Consider the following 17,660-nt stretch of genomic DNA (forward strand, 5'->3'; position numbering starts at 1 on the left):
TGGTTGAAAAAGATACAGTGTCAAGAACATAGTATATTAAGCAACAGTTCCCTTCTGACCTTTTCATCTGTATTCACAAGGTTTGGAGAGGAAATCTCAACCTCCATTTTCTCTTGGGTTGCTGCTTCTCTCCTTCTAGATGATCTCACTAAATTGGGTTTAGGTCTTTGCAAGCGTCCTCTACCTGTTGGCTTTTCATTTTTCCTTAAGGTATAAAAAGAGGTTGTATATATTATTACCAAAGAGAAACATAAAGTCTTGTATGGTCCACAATGTAGTTCAAGAACACTATGGACTGCTCTTGGGTAATGAAGCAAGACAATGAACTGAAAATAGGTATATTACATCTTTCTGATATTGGAAGGTACGATGCTACTTATTACAAGGACAAAGACCTGAACAATTTTGCTGGCTTTCAGTGGAATCTACTTGAAAACATCCCAAGAAAGTGGTTTTGATTTTGCATGGCAAGGTTTTGGTGGCAGGGGGAGCTACAGGGCTGGCTGCTGCAAACAGCTCTGTCCAGCTCCAAGATGGACCCGCTGGTGGCAAAGGTGAACCTAATTGGCAATAGTGGTACTGCCTCTAGGATAACATTTTTTAAAAGGTAAAAAAAACCCCTAGTGGTCATTCTTTGCCACCAGTGAGAGGACTTAAATCTAAGGAACTCTGCAGACACTGAGGTCAGAGCAGAAGGAGGGGGAGGAGGCTCTTTGGGTGCCAGGGCATAGATTCCCCTGCAGTCCATGCAAGATGATGGGGGACTAGAGATTCCACCTGCAGCCCTTGGAGGACCCCACACTGGAGCAAGTGGAAACCCCTATCTGTGACCCCATAGGAAGTCTGTGTTGGAGCAAGCTCCTGGAAGGACCCGCAGCCTGCGGAGAGTAGAGCCCATACTGGAGCAGGGAGCAGTCTGTTCCTAAAGCTCTGCACCCCATGGAGAGGACCCATGCTGAAGCAGTTCATGAGGAATTGCAGCCAGTGGGAAAAGTTGGAGAAGTTGGTGGAGCTCTGTCTCCTGTGAGAGGGACCTGACATTGGAACAGGGTAAGCGCATGAGGAGACCTCCACAAGGAGGAAGGAGCAGCACCGACAATGTGTGATCAACTGTCTCCAATCCCCATTCTGTGTCCACCTGTGCCACCACTTGAGGGGGAGGACGGAGAGAACTCAGGAGTGAAGTTGAGCCCAGGAAGAAGGGAGGGGTGGGGAAAGGGTTTCAAGATTTAGGTTTTATTTCTCCTTTCTCTACTCTGACTTAATTTGGAACAAATTAATTTCCCTAAGTTGAGTCTGTTTTGCCCACGACAGTAACTGGTGAGTGATGTTTCCCTGTCCTTATCTCGACCCAGCAGCCTTATCCCAGTGTAGGGTCACAGCATCTTCTCTATGTCTCCACCTGCTCCATCCAGCGTGGAGCCCCTCCACGGGCTGCAGGCAGGGTCTCAGCCTTTTCCATGGGTTTCTCCACAGGCTGCAGGGGCATCTTTCTCTCCAGCACCTGGGTCGCCTCCTCCCCCACCCTCTCCCAGCCCTGGTGCCTGCAAAGCTTGTTACATCTTATCACTCCCTTCTCTGGTGGCAAAATGCAGCTGCTTCAGGGTTGTTTTCTCCTGTATGTGATTCTCAGAGGCGTTATGAATCCATCTCTGACTGGCTCAGCCCTGGTCAAAGTGACTTTGTCCTTGAACTGCCTGATGTTTACACTTTTGGGGGCCGGCAGATCATTCCAGCAGCCATTTTCTGCAGCCCCCGGTCTCTCTCTCAGCTCCCAGCTATGCAAAACTGCGACGCAAATCTACTCCCATGAACAAAGTTCATCCACAAAACCGCAGAACGTCTTCAGAGAAATCTGACATTCTTGTAGGGTAGGTTTTTCCATACACTTAGTTAAGTCTTCCCCCTCATTCCCATGCAACATTTTAAATCTTAGTCAAAGCATTGCTCCTCAGTGATCAAAATTTCTATCCAAAAACTTCACTGAATACGGAAAAAGTTATCACGATCTACTGTCTAGTCCAACCCACTATGGTTAATCAGAATTACACCCAAATTAAATAAATGCAGAATTAGCTCAAGTATCACTGCAAAATAATTCTACTTACGTGTCTTCAGAATGAGAACCACTTTCTGAAACACTTTGCTTTTCATCTGACCCATGTAGCTCACATGCATCTTTGTTCTGAATAAAGAAAAAAAATCCATGTTATACAAAAGAAACAATAAATGTAGAACATGCTGCTGTCATATATAGAAAATCAGAAGCAAGAACATGACTCAGTAGTGCCTGGTACCTGGGGCTGTTCCTCCCCAGGTGCAGGACTTCACATTTGCCCTGGTTGAACTTTCTAAGGTTCTTGAAAACCCATTTCTTTGGCTTTTAATTGGACGAAGCTGGTAACAGACTCCCTAGGCAGTATCAACTATCATTACTTTCCAGGTCTAGTGTTTAAATAATTTTCCTAAAGCACTGACAATCTCTATGAAAATAAAAAAAAAAAGCCCAACAACATAGCACACTAACCACAACTGCAGCAAAGATTTTACGGAATCTATTTAGTGAATTAAGATAAAAGCCTATTGCAGAAAAACATTATTTCTCTACTTTATTTGTCTCTTTAGTAATACTAGTAGAATCATGCTTCCCATCACTATATATTTCCAGTTTCAGGTCAGTGATTATGTTCAAATACTTTCAAAGTAAATAAATCACAGCAGACCAAAAGAACTAGAACCAACATAAAACATACTTTATAATTACCCGCTTTAGAAATTATTGTGTCTTTTTCTCATGTCAAACAGGTGAAACTTACCAGGCAGACAGTTTAGCTACTTAGGCTACTGACATGACTGTAATAGGCTGGTGTATATAACACTTGCCCTGTTCAGGTCATTGATTTTTATAATTATTATGATTCAATGAAAAGTAATCATGCTGAATAGATTGATGTAGGTGTAGCTTAAGAGACAATATAACTTTAATATAAGAATTTTCATGTTTTTAGGAATAGATTTGTTTTGGGTTTTAGTAGAATATGGTCATGAAGAGTAGTCAGCATGGATTCACCAAGGGGAGATCGTGCTCGACCACTCTCATAGCCTTCTACGATCTCATCACCGGCTGGGTGGATGGAGAGCAGTGGATGTCATCTACCTTGACTTCAGCAAGGCTTTCCATACTGTCTCCCATGACACCCTGATAGCAAAGCTGAGAGAGCATGGAATAGATGAGTGGACAGTGAGGTGGGTTGAGAATTGGCTGTCAGACCCAGCTCAGAGAGTGGTGATCAGTGGAGCAGAGTCTCCATGGAGACCTGTCACTAGCCGTGTTCCCCAGGGCTCAGTGTTGGGTCCAGTCCTGTTTAATATCTTCATTGACGACCTTGATGAGGGAATAGCATCCACCCTCAGCAAGTACACCGATGATACACAGCTGGGAGGAGTGGCTGACACGCAGGAACACTGCGCTGCCATCCAGAGAGACCTGGACAGGCTGGAGAGCTGGGCAGGGAGAAACCAGATGAGGTTCAACAAAAGCAAGTGTAGAGTCTTGCACCTGGGAAGGAATGACTGTTTGTATCAGTACAGGCTGGGGGATGACCTGCTGGAGAAGAGCTCTGAGGAGAAGGACCTGGGGGTCCTGGTGGATGACAGGTTGGCCATGAGCCAGCAGTGTACCCTGGTGGCTAAGAGAGCCAATGGGATCCTGGGGCGCATCAGGAGGAGTGTGGCCATCAGGTCGAAGGAGGTGATCCTCCCCCTCTACTCTGCCCTGGTCAGGCCCCACCTGGACTATTGTGGCCACTTCTGGGTTCCCTGGTATAAAAAAGACAGGGATGTTCTGGAAAGAGTCCAGAGAAGGGCTACGAAGATGGTTAGGGGCCTGGAGCATCTCCCCTATGAGGAAAGGCTGAGTGAGTTGGGACTGTTCAGCCTAGAGAAAAGAAGACTAAGGGTTAGTTTAAACATTAAAACTAAGGTTAATGTTTATAAATATCTTAAGTATGGGATGCAGGGGGAAATGTCCAGCCCCTTTTCAGTGGTCTGTGGAGACAGGACAAGGGGCAATGGCTGCAAGTTGGAGCACAGGAAGTTCCGCACCGACATACAGAAGAACATCTTCACAGTGAGGGTGACAGAGCCCTGGGACAGTCTGCCCAGGGAGGTGGTGGAGTCTCCTTCACTGGAGATATTCAAGACCCATCTGGACGCCTATCTGAGTGATATGAGCTGGGGAGCTGCTTTGGCAGGGGGGTTGGACCCGATGATCTCTCAAGGTCCCTTCCAACCCCCATGATTCTATAATTAACAAGGACATGAATTAGCTCAGACTGATAAGAGCTCTGCAAGCTTGCAGGATCATCATATTTTAGGCAAAGGGTAAAAATGTACACCATGAGGAAGACCTACAGCCTTCCTCTCAAGGACCACTGCCCATGTTCCAAAGACCCTTGCCCACAATTTTTGGAAGGATCTGCATGAGCACGAAGGATTGATAAGCTAATTAGCATGTGAAGCAGGAGTAGGCAGGGTTTAGGAAATGAGTATGTGTAGGCATCAATTGAATATTCATTGTTTCATTGTGTAATTATGGGATGGTTTTGCTACTTCGGGTACGCACGCTTGTGGCAGAGCGATGCCCCTGTGCATCTGCGCGCGATAAACATACCTACTTCGTAACTTCCGAGTTACAGAGTCTATTTCTGTACATCAGGAAGTACAGTGCACATGAAATTACCAGACATCTGGCTTAAAACAATCCAAATAATTTTTTAAGTAAGCGAATAGTGAAAGGAATTAGTCCTCAGCTGTAGCATGCAACTCATGACAAAGGGACAGACAGGTGATAAAAAAAACCACCTTGACAAACCCACAAGGTGCCTCAAGTGCTTGAAAAGAAGCCAGACACAAAGTAACTTTCTGAACCACTGAACCCGATTAGAACATACCCAGAGAATGATCATTCAATCTCAGTCTGGTTTCTTGTATCTTACCTGCAACACCTCATGGCAGACAATACCAGTGGACAAGAGTTTACAGCCTTCCATTCTGAGGCAGACCAAACAACCCAATGCTCATCCTGCGCAAATCAAACTCCAGCATTGCGCTAGTAAGTGTATGCCAGCAAAATCTTACTCTAGGCTTTTACTGCTGTCATTGTACTGCTTCACTTTTGAATAATAAACTGCCCAGCTGTTTGAACTGTCTATGAGTAAGTCAGGTATGCCTGGTATATTCTGAATAAATTCAGTATAACAGAAAACCCATTAAAGTTAGCCAAATGGATACTATTTAAATTTTGGTGATGATGTCAGGCTTGTTGCCTTTTTTCACCTAGTTGTAAACACATCACAAAAAACAACCAAAAGCTTTGATGTACAATACTTTAGGCTATTAATGGTAAAGAGGAAGATCTTAAGAGAATCTTACGAGTTGCATAAAAAAATACCTTTGTTTCTCTAGTTTCTTCAGATTGACCTTCTTTGCTTCTCATCTTCGAAACTGTTAACTCTGAAATATGGCTTTCTTGTGACACATCATCCCTAATATCTGGGGTTCTCAGTTTAGCAGATTCCATTTCCAGTATGACATCATTGCGGTCTTCAAAGCTGAAATCAATAAAAGCACACAAAACCATTAGTGTATTTTAATGAGAAAGCTATTTTTGTTTGCAGATAGATCAAGTTGCACAGAAAAATAATGCAATTTTGACATTAAATAACTAGACATGTTTCAAGTTTCAGTAATACTTGCAGGAAATGGGCTGTAAAACAACTTCTGCACTTTTTAAATGTTATTACAAGAAGATGTTAAAATTCTGAGTATTCTAGACAAGATAGGTTTTAACTGCAGACTTTACTAATATAAGCACTGCGTGCAGAAGCTTTTTTTTCTCCCCTTGATCTTCTGTAACAATCTCTGTTGAGTTGAAAGACAAATACTATTCCTTCATATGCTTCCCATTAAGTATTAAAGCACACAAAAGTTCTGGCAATCTCTATGAAATAAACAATTACAATGCAGCTAAATATGACAACACAAAATTCTGAAGTAGCACTAACAGCTTTCTAACAGCCTTTTTAGATTTACTACATTCTTGTATAACAAATTTAATAAATCATTCACTTCCTTTCAAGTAAAAGAATGCTCCAAAATGAAAGCAAGATCTCGCCTCCCACTCAGGTTCTGCACAACATTACCAAGCAGTGCTTTGAGAGAAATATTAGGGATTAGTATAAGCCAACAGCCTCCATGAACATCTGAAAAAGAAAATGTGAAAGAAGCCACAGATAAGATTTTACTATCAGTGTAAGCCAACTTAGCAAGGTCAGTCCATCAGATACATTAAAACCAGCTGCTAAAACCTAGAACAGCCCTCAGAAACCAAAACCTTGTCCATTCTGTGCTCGTTAACATGATGGTAAGCATGAAAAATAATATTACATTTTAATAAAGCAATACTAAAACTTTGACTACTTTTTATGTTTCCTAAGCTTTCCTTTATAAACATTACCTGCATAAATTGACATCACTTTCTCTCTCCATTATGTTATCCACTGGTACACAGGACTCTGATCTCTCTTCCTCTGTAACAGCAGTGTCATCTTGTTTTCCTCCAGTAACACTCTCTGGTTGTTCTCTGCATGTTGTATGACCATCGCTGTTTGTATCACATACCATGTTTTTGTCTGCTAACAAATGAGAATTAAATCAATTTGCACATTCTGGGCAACATCTTGAAATTCTAATTCTCACAGCCTAGCTACAGTGAAACAAGAATTTAAAACAAAAAATCCCACTAGAAAATACTTAAGTATTAAGATTTAAGAGAACTGTTCTCAGCAAAACCAAAATGTTTAGATTTAATATGAAAGCTGATTTTGGAAGATATTGCACCACAACCTCACAAAGTCATATAAATCAAAGGCCTAATTCTTACTTTTATGTTTGCAATGTCTTCACATAACATTTATATTTGAACATTAGAAAGTAGATACATTTTTGCCTCTTACTTTCCTTAGAGGATGTCCCTTCTTCAGATATTTTTGAAGGGGTGGCCATTTCCTCTGGAAGATTCTCCTCTTCCTGTTCAAAAACATCTTTTCTCTTCTCTCTCTTCTGTTTTGCTAATGTTGGATCTAATGCAACCTCTTCTTCTGCCTGTTCAGAAATGCCCAAAGATTCCTCATTTTCTTTCTCAGCCATCACAGCATCTGCTTCTGTTTCTGCTTCAGAAATTCTGGCTTCCTGAATATCATCTTGATCATTAGCAGCTTCTGTGCTGGCAGCTTTTGCTATTAAGACAATGTGGTTCCAAATTAATATACTGGTGGAGTATAAGGAGCCATGAACTGCAACAGTATTTCCACTACTAACATCTTAATTCATATATCACTGCCTATATACTGTCAGGTATATCAGCAGAACCATGAGAAATCTGACTGACTTCACAGAAAAGCTGCAGCATAGATTAACTGCAATAGTAAATGCAACCACATTCTGTAAGAGGGATAGCACTTCACCAGGGTAAAGTCAATATAGGATGTAAATTCAGGAAAAAAAAAAAGGTATTGCTATTCCTGAAAAGAATTATCATATCTCTGCAGAAAGATATGATGATATGAGCAGAAATTATCATATGAAAAAGCAATTTTTATAAATAGATGTGTTGTAATTAATCATTCCTATTTACTGAAGCTGAATTGCTATCTAGCTAATAATATACAAGTTCTTTTCTGGGTTTAACAATTTTCTAAAATTCTCCTTCCCCCGCTTTTCAGGGCTTTTTATCTTAAATTTGTATTTATACAGCACATCAACCATGCCATGTCCTTTTTATTATTCTTATACAAACTTATTGCTCTGTAATTCAGAAATTCAAAATGCAAAAAAAAAGTAGAAAAGCAAAGCCACATTGCTTTACACCTAAGTAGCTTTAGATACCATTGAAGTCTATGAACAGAACATCTCCATGTAGCTATGAGTCTTAATAGCTGGGACACTTTACTTAAGTCTGAAATCAAGGCTACAGAGATGCAGCAACTATGTCAATTTCAAGAATTTGGCCAACAGCGGCCCAACACCGCCCAGCGCCTTGACAACGCCTCAGAGAGGGCAGCAATGCAGAGAGTGGAGGTCAGGGCATGCACAGTGCTGACCCTGTAAGCTTGTGTGGCCAGGCAAGTAGTTCTGTCTCTCAACATCCGGGTCTCACCTACTGACAGTCTCTGAGACCACAGATTAACATGGCCTGCACCACGCAGAAGGCTTGCCTCATTAACAGCATGGGGACCCAGACCAAGGGCCTGCCCAGGAGAGAGGCTGTGCAAGTCTCTGGCTGCAGGGAGTGCCTGAGCCTGCTCCTGAGGGCGGATGGTGGCGGCAATTCCACCTGCGTGAGGTGGGCAGAGCTCAAAGAAGAGGTGGAGAGACTGAGAAGCATTAGGGTCTGCGAGCGGGAGATTGACTGGTGGAGTAGCTCCCTGGCATCCCAGGAGAAAGTGTGCCAGGAAGACACCCCGCAACTGATGATGGTCCCCCTGCCCTGTCCTGGTCAGCCACAAGGGAGTGACCTGAACCCTCAGGAGGGCTGGAAGACAGTCCCGGCTGGCCATCATAGGCACTCCCCCTGCCTGCCTACCCCCCTCACCCAGGTTTCCCTAAGCAATAGGTTTGGGGTCCTGAAAGTTGAGGAGGAGGTAAGGGAGGAGACGAATGCAGCCCCTCTGCCTCAGAGGAAGTGGGTGCCTAGTGTGAGGCGATCGACCGCACGCCTCGAGACTGCCTCTGTTAGGAAAGAGAGAAGAGTAGTTGTGGTAGGTGATTCCCTCCTCAGGGGGATGGAGGGCCCCATATGTAGACCTGACTCTACACGCAGGGAGGTGTGCTGCCTCCCTGGAGCCCGGGTCAGAGACATCACCAGAAGCCTCCCAGAGCCGGTGAGATCCTCTGACTGCTACCCATTATTGATAGTTCAATCTACACAAAGTTTAGCCTGCAAGCTATCAAAAGGGAATTCCGGGACCGAGGGCACTTTGTTGAGGGAGGGGGAGCTCTAGTAATATTTTCCTCTATCCCTATTAATGGGATGATGGGTTCGGAGCAGGTTAGGAGAACCCAGGAGTTGAACGAGTGGCTGAAAGGCTGGTGCCGGCATGGGAACTGTGGGGTTTTTGACTAAGGGACGGTGTAGTCAGCTCCTGGCATGATGACTGTTGACAGGGCTCACCTGTCCCCAAGGGGAAAGTGGATCCTTGCCCAGGAGATGGCAGGGCTCATTGAGCAACCTTTAAACTAGTTAGGAAGGGGGAAGGGGACATCACGAAGGTTGCTGGGGTCAGGCAAGTGTTTCGGGAGACACGACGAGAGTTGATGGCGGAAGAAGGTAAATGCCAACGGCACAGGGACGGACTTGGGGATGTTGTTCCCCGTGATAGTAGGGGAAATACTGTGGATTGCTCTGAGGACTCAGTGGAGCCACCATTGCCCATCCCCTGTTGAGGATACCTGCATCTGCTGCCCCCCTAAAGTGCCCATATATATGAATGTAGCATGGGTAATAAACAGGAAGAGTCAGAGATCTTCATGCAGTCGCAGGGCCACGATCTCACTGCAATCACAGAGACATGGTGGGACGGCCTGGATGACTGGCACGCTGTCATGGGTGGCTGTGTGCTTTTTAGGAAAGACAGGCTAGAGAGGTGAGGTGGAGGAGTTGCTCTTTATGTGAGAGAGCAGCTAGAATGTATTGAACTCCACCTGGGGAAGGATGATCCATCAGTTGAGAGCTTGTGGGTAAGAATCAAGGGGAGGCAAGTGTGAGTGGCACTCATGGGTCTGTACTACAGGCCCCCTGATCAGGAGGAGCAAGTTGATAATGCATTCTACAAGCAGCTAGAAGTAGCCTCGAGATCCCAGATGCTGGTCCTTATGGAGGACTTCAATTACCCAGATATTTGCTGGGCAAGCAACAGGGCCAGTTTCGTGCGGTCTAGACAATTTCTGCAGTGTGTAGAAGACAATTTCCTGCTACAGATGGTGCAGCAACCTACAAGGGGAGAGGGGGTACAGGACCTTGTTTTAACCAACAAGGAGGGACTCGTTGGGGAAGTGAAGGTTGGGAGCAGCTTGGGACAAAGTGACCACGAAATGGTTGAGTTCAAGATCCTGAGTGGAAGAAGCAAGCCAAAAAGTAGGATAGCTACCCTGAATCTTAGAAGGGCAAACTTTGATCTCTTCCACAAACTAATAGGAGCTGTCCCGTGGGCTATGCTATTAGCAGGTAAGGGAGCCTGTGAGACCTGGGTGGCATTTAAACAGCACTTCTTCCAAGCCCAGGATCTGTGCATCCCTTTGAGGAAGGAGTCGGGAAAGAGAGGCAGAAGACCTGCTTGGATGAGCAGGGAGCTAATGAGTAAACTCAAAGGGAAGCAGAAGGTCTATGAATTGTGGAAAAAGGGTCTGAGCACCTGGGAAGAATATAGGAATGTTGTCAGGGCCTGTAGGGATGCCACTAGGAAAATGAAAGCCCACCTGGAAATGAAACTGGCAAGGGACATAAAGGATAATAAAAAGGGGTTTTTTAGATACGTGAATAGTAAGAGGATGACCAGGGATAATGTAGGTCCCTTGCGGGACTAGGTGGGTGTCCTGGTGACAGGGGATGCTGAGAAGGTGGAGATACTGAATGCCTTCTTTGCTTTGGTCTTCACTTCAAAGGCCCCTCGGGACCCACAGACACTGGAAGAAAGTAGGAGAGTTTGGGAAATGAAGAGCTTCCCTCTGGTTGAGGTGGGGGTGCTCCAGGAGCGTCTCAAAGGGATTAACACACATAAATCCATGGGACCGGATGGGATGCATCCATGTGTGCTGAGGGAGCTGGCGGAGGTGATTGCTGAGCCACTCTCTATCATCTTCAACAGGTCTTGGAGAACAGGAGAAGTGCCTGGAGACTGGAGGATAGCCAGTGTCACTCCAGTCTGTAAAAAGGGCAAGAAGGAGGATCCCAGCAACTATAGGCCAGTCAGCCTCACTTCTGTCCCTGGAAAGGTGATGGAACAGCTTGTTCTGGATGCCACCTCCAAGCAATTGGATGAGAAGAAGGTCATGAGGAGTAGTCAGCATGGATTCACCAAGGGGGGAGACCGTCCTCGACCAATCTCATAGCCTTCTATGATCTCATCACCGGCTGGGTAGATGGAGGGAGAGCAGTGGATGTCATCTACCTTGACTTCAGCAAGGTTTTTGATACTGTCTCCCATGACATCCTGATAGCAAAGCTGAGACAGCATGGGATAGATGAGTGGACAGTGAGGTGGGTTGAGAATTGGCTGTCGGACCCAGCCCAGAGAGTGGTGATCAGTGAAGCAGAGTCTGACTGGAGACCTGTCACTAGTATGGGATGCAGGGGGAAATGTCCAGCCCCTTTTCAGTGGTCTGTGGGGACAGGACAAGGGGCAATGGCTGCAAGTTGGAGCACAGGAAGTTCCGCACCAACATGTGGAAGAACATCTTCACAGTGAGGGCGACAGAGCCCTGGAATAGGCTGCCCAGGGAGGTGGTGGAGTCTCCTTCTCTGGAGATATTCAAGACCTGTCTGGACACCTATCTGTGCAATATGAGCTGGGGAGCTGCTTTGGCAGGGGGGTTGGACCCGATGATCTCTCAAGGTCCCTTCCAAATCCCTATGATTCTAAAAGTGACTTTCTTAGGAACTCATGGAGATTATTTATCAGCTGTTAAATTAAAATATCCCCTTCAAACACACTGTGAAAGAGCATTAATCACAGTGTGCTCTCACATTCCTCCCAGAGAAAACAGATCAGGAGACTGGATGTTAACAATTATTACCCTCTTGCACATCAGTACTTTACACCTGAAAGAGTTGCACTATGAAACCAGGATCTTCTTGCCCGTAGGAAAAAAGATTTCCTACATGTTTTTTCTTCTTCTAGAAACACATTACCAACACTGTTTTGCAATGATATCTCAAACCTTATTTTGAAGTACCTTTAGGCTTCTTCCGAGGCCTTGATGGCTTCTTTTCCTTTGATTTCTGGCTTTTACCAGTCTTTTGCTTCCTCTTTTCCTCATCTGCTAAGACCTTCTCAAGCAGCTGGCCAAATAATTCAAAATCAAAGGGCCTCTTCTCTTCTATCAGATTAAAGCAAAGAAATAAGAAGGATTTTAAAGTTGTTAATTTTTTCCAGTTTCTGCTTTGTAAAATAATCCATGGCACATATTCAAGTATTAGAAAGTAAACATTATATAAATTTAAACAGAATTGGTTTTAAAAATATTGTCTGTATCACTTGAGTAGAGACTAGATTTGACATATATATATGAATTACAGTAGCTTGGTTTTGAAAAGCAAATAGTAAAAAGGTTGCAGTACTTAGTAGTTTATAAAATGTAAGACCTGAAAAATAAACAAATCGTAACATATTATCCAGTAATGCATTAACAGGCTGATCTAGGCCTGAAGTAGCTCATTCAAATAATACACAGCTCCTTTACGGATTCTCAAAGCAGATTACCATAGGTAACTGCTAAAAACTACCATGAATCAGAATAATCTTCAACTGAATACATAGAGGAAAGTTTCTATTAATCCAATTTAACATATTGAAAAGTCAGAAATTAAAATTAAATGTCTATAGTGTGGATCATGCCTGCTATAAAAGCCTAATATTCCCAAGCTTCTAAACTCTCTGTGAGGAAAAACATTTTCTTATAATTAATTCAAGGAAGACAAAACACAAAAAACTACCACGAAAGAAAGACAACTACCTGTCCTGGTTTCAGCTGAGATAGTTTATTTTCTTCAGAGGGGCTGGTATGGGGCTGTGGTTTGGATTTGTGCTGGAAACAGTGTTGGTAACACAGGCATGTTTCCATTCCTCCTGAGCAGTGCTGACACAGAGCTGCCTCTCACACCACCCCACATGCAAGGGGGCAGGGGGTGCACAAGAAGCTGGGAGGGCACACAGCAGGGACAGCTGACCCAAACTGGCCAGAGGGACATCCCATACCATATGATGTCATGTTCAGCTTATATTGGGCTTAGGGAAAAAGAAGGATGGGGTGCAACAGCGTTCCGAGTGATGGTTTTTGTCTTCCCAAGGCACCATTTGGTGTGATGGAGCTCTGCTGTCCTGGGGATAGCTGAACTCCTGCCTGCCCATGGGCAGTGGGGAATGAAGCCCTTGGGCCACTTTGATGGCACGCACGGCTTCTGCTTTATCTTAAACCGTCTTTATATCAACCCATGAGTTTTCTCACTTTCAGTCTTTTGATTCTCTCCCCCAACCTGCCAGGGGAAGTGAGCAAGTGGATGCACGGGGCTTACTTGCTGGCCAGGGCTAAACCAGTACACTACCATTTAATGACTCATTGTAGAGTGGGGTACATTTACTTTACTTACTGAAAGCTTTGTCTATTCTCCATCCATTAGCTTTTTCCTCACGTTTGAACTTGTTCTAAAAGCAAAAGTATATTTGTCTTTTTCAGTAAGTAAGAAATGCAAGGACATATTGTACAATATGGCAGATCCAGGCAAATCTTCTCCAATGCAACAAAATTTTCAGCCAACTGAAGTTGTTAAATCTTACAAGAACACAACTTCTAATCAATTTTTAAATATAGAATCTGTCACCAAAAGATATCAGCAATTGTAATTTTTCACTATTTTAAACATCTTTATCCTTACTTCCAACCTAAGCAGGGTTTGAAATATCAAAGATTTTCCCAAAGGGATACCATGAAAGAAGCAACACAGAACTCTTACCAAGCATCCAGTTACACTTAGCAGCATTTTCCAGTTAAAATTGAGACAAACTGTGTCTAGATATGCTGGATTTACTAGGTATGTTGAGGAGAATTCAACCCAGCCCATTAATGTTTCAGATAATTACCTCTTGGAAACAGGTATTAAAAAGCACTGCTACGGAACCATTTAGTATCAAAATTATCAATACTAATAGAGAAAGCTTAGAAATGGCGAATTGGAAAAGTGAAATCAGACATTTAATTGCTTTATTAAGTCCTTCATTTTTTACCTTAATTTCTGCTCTGGCTCTATGAGGAAACAGCCGTCCAATCAAGGAGAAGTCTGTTCCTACCATACTGATAGCTAAAAAGAACATGTCTGTTTCTGGACATGGGGGGAGGGGGATTAAAAGAAAAAAAAAAAAAGATATACACACACGTAAGTATTTAGTTAACCATCCTTGTTCTCTAAAATAAAAAAAAACCCAACCTTTCAAGCTTAGTGCAATGAGAGATGTAACTTTAAGGTTATCTAGGCTTTCAAGACTTTGCTGCAAGTTCAGGAGCATGTGTGTTATTTTACCTAAAAGCCTCTAATAACATTTGCTGAACAAACTACTAACAGAAAGAACTTCCTAACTTACTATAAAACACTAGAATATTAAATACGTTTTGTAAGGCTAGTAAATCAAAGCTAATCAACTCCAGGTTGCCGATGTTCATTTTTGTTATGAACGCAGCTATATACAGAAATCAGAAAAAAAACCCATGTAAAATACGATCTCTACTTTTATTTGTTAACAGGAAAAGTGTGCATTCCAAAAGCACCATGGTAAATTATGAGGCTAATTTTTCCCTCTACACTGGTAAAAAAGATTTCCAATTGTGAAAAACCCTGCAGTGTTGTCAGCCTACAGACATTAATCAACTCACAGCAGGCATAATAAAAAAAACAATCAACAACCCACCCACTCAAAAACACCATGTCCACCAAAATCAGCCTGTATAGAGATAGTTTACAAAATATATTCCTGCCCATGCTGGAAGAACCAAGTCAAGAAGATGTTAAGAAGTGCTAACTATTCCATATGGAGATCAAATATCCAGACACCAGAATCCAAAATTACACTTTTGTTAAGGCAAATTAACATTTCCACAGCAGCTAAATATCCATAACAGAAACATCTGACAGACAGCATGCATATCATAAGACACAGGATTTTTTAAAACATGTGCTATTTACAGCAGCTCTGCTTGCTTTGACAGTTTAGAGGGTTGAGACCATGTCACATGTAACTAAGATTTTTTTGCAGACTCAAAACTTGAAACCAAAAACACACTAACCTTTGTTTGACCACGGTTTTGTGTAAAAGCTTTTTCTGAAGCTGGAATATGTAGTTGTAGAACCACGCTCAAAGATGGGATCATTTTCTTCTACAACACAGGGACCTTTTGTTCTTAGAACTTCTACAGTTAAACTGGAAAAGCAAACACACAAAGAGACCCATCTGAAAATACTGCTAACAAGACACATACTAGATGTTTATAAGCCAGCTATTCAGCTTTTTTCCTACCATATGTCAGAGTTTGTACTGTAACGAGTTTTAGTAATTGCATTAACAGTAATCCTGTTGGGATAATAGTTATGTTGGGAGGATGTATCACAAAATCATTAACCTGCTCAACATGAGTAAATAAATTTGCTTTTTAATTGTTTTAAGACACAATTAAATATCTTTTAAAAAGAAAAGTCTTTTTAACAGAAATACTTAGAATACTTTCAAATTCCTTTATCAGGACTGCTCCAGCCTTAGCCTAAATTTCATGCTAATAATACATTTGGAGAACTCAAAAACTGGGTAATCTAATAAAAAGTCATATTTGAAACAAAGTTCCTGAAAATACTGACAGCTGAATAAAGTAGCAGTATGCAAGATGCAAAGCTGGAGCAAATCACACTGACAACTGATTAACAGTAAGCAGACACATGCAACTGTGAGAAACAATGAACTTAGCTAAGCAAAAGACATTTGGAAGTTTGACAAATATTCAGCATTCATTCACTGTAATAAAGTATGACATATTCCTCTCCTTCTCAAAAAACTTTTCTCATGGAGAGACTTAGATGCAGACAACCACTGCTCTCATTTTGCCACGTTTGCACTGTTTCCTAAATTAGGATAGCTCAGCTTTCAACACATACATTCACCTTTGTCCCTGCCTGAAGTAACTGTCCTAACCTCAAAAACTGAACCGCAATGTCATGTATATTGCCCTTAAGCCAAGCATAGAATTTGTTACCTTTCTTCATCAAGAATAATTGAACCATCTTCTGCTACTTTCACACGAGGAACTAGTAATGGACCATCTTGACTCTCCTCTGCATTCTCTGCTTCTTCCTCCTCATCTTCCTCTTCATGATCAGGAGTACTTTTGTCTTCCTGTCTACAATATTAAGAGACCAAGTAAAAACATTACTTCTGTTAGCATTTCAAAGTCCTGCTACATATGCCAGACGTACAACAATTCAATGAACCACCCAGCAATGCAGCTTGGCAGGCAGTCCGTCAATACATAAACCCAAGAATATGCTTTACATTGTATTGCAAAATGCACAAATACAAAAAATTCATCTTCAATGCAAAATGCTACTTACAACTCCCCTCTCCTGGCTTTGGTTTGTGTTACAAGTTTTTGTTAGGGTGGATGGGTGGGGCAGCTGCAGGGGTGGCTTGTGCAAGGAAGCTGCTAGAAGCTTCCCCTACATCCAAAAGAGCCAATACCAGCTGTCTCAGGGCCAGACCTGCCGCTAAGCAAGGCCAAGCCCATGCCCATCAGTGATCGTCACAGCACCTCTGTGATAACATTTTTTAAGAAGGGAAAAAACCACAAGTGGCTACTTTTTGCCACCAGAGAATGGAGTGAGATGATATAAGAAACTTTGGAGACACCAGGGTCAGTGAAAAAGGAAGGGTAGGAGGTGCTCCAGGCACTGAGAGATTTCCCTGCAGCCCATAGAGATCATGGTGTAGCAGGTTGTCTCCCTGCAGCACATGGAGGATGATGGCGAGCAGAGATCCCATCTGCAGCCTGTGAGGAATCTGTCCCCCCACTGTGGGGGACCAGGCTGGTGCAGCCTAGGCCTCAGAGATTGCACCCCACACAAGGGACCCACACTGGGGCAGTTGGTGAAGCCCCCACGGGAAGGACTCATTTTGGAGAAGTTTGTGGAGGACTATCTCACATGGGTGGGACCCCATGCTGGATTGGGCATGAAAAATTTGATGCATTTTATTCCATGTTGAGTCTGTTCTGGCCATGATAACCGCTGAATGATCTCTCCCTGTCCTTATCTTGACCCAGAAGCCTTTACATTATATTTTCTCTCCCCTGTCCAGCTGAGGCATGGAATGATAAAGCAGCTTTGGGGGGCACCTGGCCTCCAGCCAGGGTTAAAACACCATACCATAAATAAGGGTTATGATACTAAAACAGTGTAATAATAAAAAAAAAGTCCATCACCAATACTTACTCCGTCGTTTGACTCAGTGCAGAATTTTTTTCTGTTCTCTTTTCTTCTGCCAATGAAGACCTAGAATTTTATAAAAATCTAAAGTGAACATATATACAGATACATATCTGCTTCATTCCACAGAGCCTGCTTTCGGTGGATAATGAACAAAGAAACATAAAGCTTTCTTCCAATTCACTGTACCACATCTAGATTTGAGTCTAACTGAAGAACCACCACAACTTAATAAATTTTGTAGGTTTTGTATAAGCAAGGACAAAAAAGATAGCTCATGTAGTAATCCATTGTAAGGGCACAGGGAAGGTAAGAGCATCTCATTCATTACCGGCTCAAGGACTAAGTAATAAAAAAGACAAAA

The 17,660-nt window shown here is 42.9% G+C and overlaps 1 protein-coding gene across 1 annotated transcript in view; it reads right to left on the reverse strand.

Moving 5' to 3' along the window:
• Window positions 1-17,660, reverse strand: part of BDP1 (BDP1 general transcription factor IIIB subunit) — a gene marked incomplete at both ends in the record, with an annotated part of 59,159 nt that overhangs the window by 35,900 nt on the left and 5,599 nt on the right. The window contains 11 exons of the mRNA XM_084278378.1: window positions 60-204; window positions 2,109-2,185; window positions 5,453-5,612; window positions 6,518-6,695; window positions 7,017-7,298; window positions 12,013-12,156; window positions 13,427-13,481; window positions 14,061-14,155; window positions 15,115-15,248; window positions 16,072-16,215; window positions 17,303-17,362. Coding sequence (XP_084134504.1) covers window positions 60-204; window positions 2,109-2,185; window positions 5,453-5,612; window positions 6,518-6,695; window positions 7,017-7,298; window positions 12,013-12,156; window positions 13,427-13,481; window positions 14,061-14,155; window positions 15,115-15,248; window positions 16,072-16,215; window positions 17,303-17,362 — 1,474 coding nt within the window. The remainder of the gene's footprint in view (window positions 1-59; window positions 205-2,108; window positions 2,186-5,452; window positions 5,613-6,517; window positions 6,696-7,016; window positions 7,299-12,012; window positions 12,157-13,426; window positions 13,482-14,060; window positions 14,156-15,114; window positions 15,249-16,071; window positions 16,216-17,302; window positions 17,363-17,660) is intronic.

The sequence above is a fragment of the Gallinula chloropus genome (assembly GCF_964237585.1).
Source record: "Gallinula chloropus genome assembly, chromosome: Z".
In the NCBI taxonomy this organism is placed as follows: Eukaryota; Metazoa; Chordata; class Aves; order Gruiformes; family Rallidae; genus Gallinula; species Gallinula chloropus.